This window comes from Rattus norvegicus, chromosome 6 (genome assembly GCF_036323735.1).
Source record: "Rattus norvegicus strain BN/NHsdMcwi chromosome 6, GRCr8, whole genome shotgun sequence".
Lineage (NCBI taxonomy): Eukaryota > Metazoa > Chordata > Mammalia > Rodentia > Muridae > Rattus > Rattus norvegicus.
The window spans coordinates 139,253,883-139,256,694 of NC_086024.1; the positions used below are offsets into that span (position 1 = coordinate 139,253,883).

A 2,812-nucleotide genomic window follows, 5' to 3' on the forward strand; every position below is an offset into this window, starting at 1 on the left:
TACAATGAATACAAAGCACATATTAAACAGGAAAACTGAAAATCAAATAAACTTTTTTCTACTTCAAGGGTTATTACAGGATCACTTGAAGAGAAAATCAATGTAGAGAGGCAACCTAGACACTAAGGAGTCCCAGCCTTACTTTCTTCCAGGTCTGTCTACATAAACTAACACTCAGTAACTGGTTGCTTTCTGTGCTCCTTGGGCCCCTGCTGGTCACTAGTATCCTGCAAGAGGTTTGTGTTTAAGCTCACAGTAACATTCACTCACTGTGTCTTTTGCCCAGTAATAAGTGGCCGCGTCCTCAGACCTCAGACTGTCCATTTGCAGCTATAGGGTGCTTTTTGCATTATCTCTGGAGATAGTGAATCGGCCTTTCACGGAGTCTGGATAGTAAGTGTTACTACCACCAGAAGTAATGGTTGCAACCCACTCCAGACCCTTCTTTGGAGCCTGGCGCACCCAGGCCATTGCAAAGCTACTGAAAGTGAATCCTGAGGCTGCACAGGAGAGTTTCAGGGACCTTCCAGGCTGCACTAGGCCTCCCCCAGACTCCACCAGCTGCACCTCACACTGGACACCTGCAAACAGAGAATACTGGTTAGAAAACCATCACTAACACAACAAAACAAAATAAACTTTCTTATTCTCATGTGCACACAACAGAGATAATCACACTTTTATCAATTACCTTTTATGAAAAGGACAAGGAAAGTCAAGCTGAGCCTGATGTCCATGGTGAGTTGTCTGTGCAGTGCTGCAGTACTGATTACTGAGTGGGAGAACCTCAGAGTCCAGGACTGGGCTCCTCCGTCAGAGCTGCAGGGTCAGGACAGGCTGGTTTTCATGGGCATAGAGAAGAATTATTTGCATATCTTACTGCTAAAATATGTTATGGAATTACACCTGAGCTGAAAGCAGTGCTCATAGCAGATATATAACATCGAATATATGGATGTCAGTTACAGAGTTTGACTTAGTGTCGTGGTTTCATATTTACATTTTTTTTGGTAAAGATTCACCATATTACATTTAGTTTTCTTTTGTCCTTGTGCACATAAGTTTTGTTTTCATAGTCAGGATTCTTTAGTATAAATACGTAATTAAATAGCACCATACATACTTGTGTTTCTACATATGTGCTCAGTCTTTTCCAATACCTGAGCAGGACATGGCTTCTCCCAATTGTGTTTTTTTGGAAACAGTTACTCCTGTAAGGTTATGGTAGCAGAACTCGTTTTTGTGACAAGAACACTGGGTTTTTTTCTGAAAGTTACTTCTTCATGATAGAATACTGTCCTTAGACTTTATATATATTTCTAAATTAGACATTGTGGAGACTGTCTAAGACTCAAAATTGGTCATGGAGACAGATGCATATTTGCAGCAAACTCACTCATTTTTCATTCTGACGTTATTAATTTATTCCTTTAAAGTCCCCCCTCCATTTTCTCTCTGCATGTGTATACCATTTAACATGTGACTGTTTTATGTTGTTTTATATTAGCTTTTATTTTCTCCAGTTAGCATACTCCATATACCTGTGGCTTTTAGTTTTCTTTTAGGGTGCCTTTTTCATATTTAATCAGTTCTCTTTTTTCAGTCCTCCCAATTCGGTTCCGCGTACCACACTTCAATTTTGCTTTCATATCACCAATATTCCCTTGTCCTTGTTCATCCATGTCCTATGCATAAGATGTGTCCCCTTCTTAGGTTTCTCATTCCAAATGCTACAAAATATAATTCAGAACTGCAGGCACACAAAGAATGTTTTGAATATGAAACAAGCTGTTTTTGCCTTCTCAAGGCTTTGTTTTATTTTTTGAGGTAATATTTTACAGTCACATTTACATTCCTCCAAGGCTCAGAGGACATGAATTAGGAGGACATAGAGAAAATGAAATATGTGAAACTTGGGGTTGAGAACTGTGAAATAATGTCTTGTGGACAGGACCTGCCTATCCAATCCATGCACTGATGATGGCTTTTATCTGTTCCCACCTGAAACCAAGCCAATCATAACCTAATATAGACTTTATCAGTATTTTCCAGGTCTTCTGTCTTAGTGAGGGACTGTTTTGTGTAGATTTCATGGAGAAGAGAACAATGTGGTCATTGGTCGATTTTCTATGCTGCAATGCTTGCCTTTACACACATGCACATATGGGCAGCATTTTGGGATAAAAATGCCATGATGTTGAGAGTGGTTGAGTTGAGATATGCGATTGGCAAAGATATGGGGATGTTGAAGGGGAAAATAGGATAGAGACATAAACATATTAAACGTATACACATGGAGTATACCGTTCTTCAGAACTTAGAAAAAAGGTGCCTACTAGATGGCCGATTTGTCTAAAGACAATAAATCCCCAAAGAAATGTTAAGATATATGCTGCAAAATATAAGGGTGGATAGGTAAGGCAACACTCAGTAAACGCAATGGTAAAGAAGGTTTCCTTTTTTCTTTTTTAAATTTTAGTACACCATGTTCCAAGGAGCAGTTTTAAACCATGATAATAGGACCAACATTGCAGTTGCACATATACAAACATGGAGAGAGAGAGAGAGAGAGAGAGAGAGAGAGAGAGAGAGAGAGAGAGAGAGAGAGAGAGATGTTTGGGAGAAGAGGTACAGAGACCTGAGGTTGTATATGGTTTTTGTGAACATGCCTAGGAAACAGTAATGAACCAGTATAAGAAGTGTAGGTAATAGTTGGGTTCATTGCTTGTTTTGGAGAACAGAATAAGAACCAGGAGGAGGTGCCAATTTACCTCTTGGATTTTCTCACCCCAAGGGGCAAGTGAAGGGTCCC

General features: G+C 39.7%; 1 gene segment (V, D, J or C); it reads right to left on the reverse strand.

Annotated features, from left to right (window-relative positions):
- Nucleotides 1-327: 327 nt before the first annotated feature.
- Nucleotides 328-803, reverse strand: LOC120093222 (immunoglobulin heavy variable 3-23-like). The segment is given in 2 exon segments: nt 328-581; nt 692-803. Coding segments are annotated over 2 exon segments (297 nt in total).
- Between the last annotated feature and the right edge of the window lie 2,009 nt (nt 804-2,812).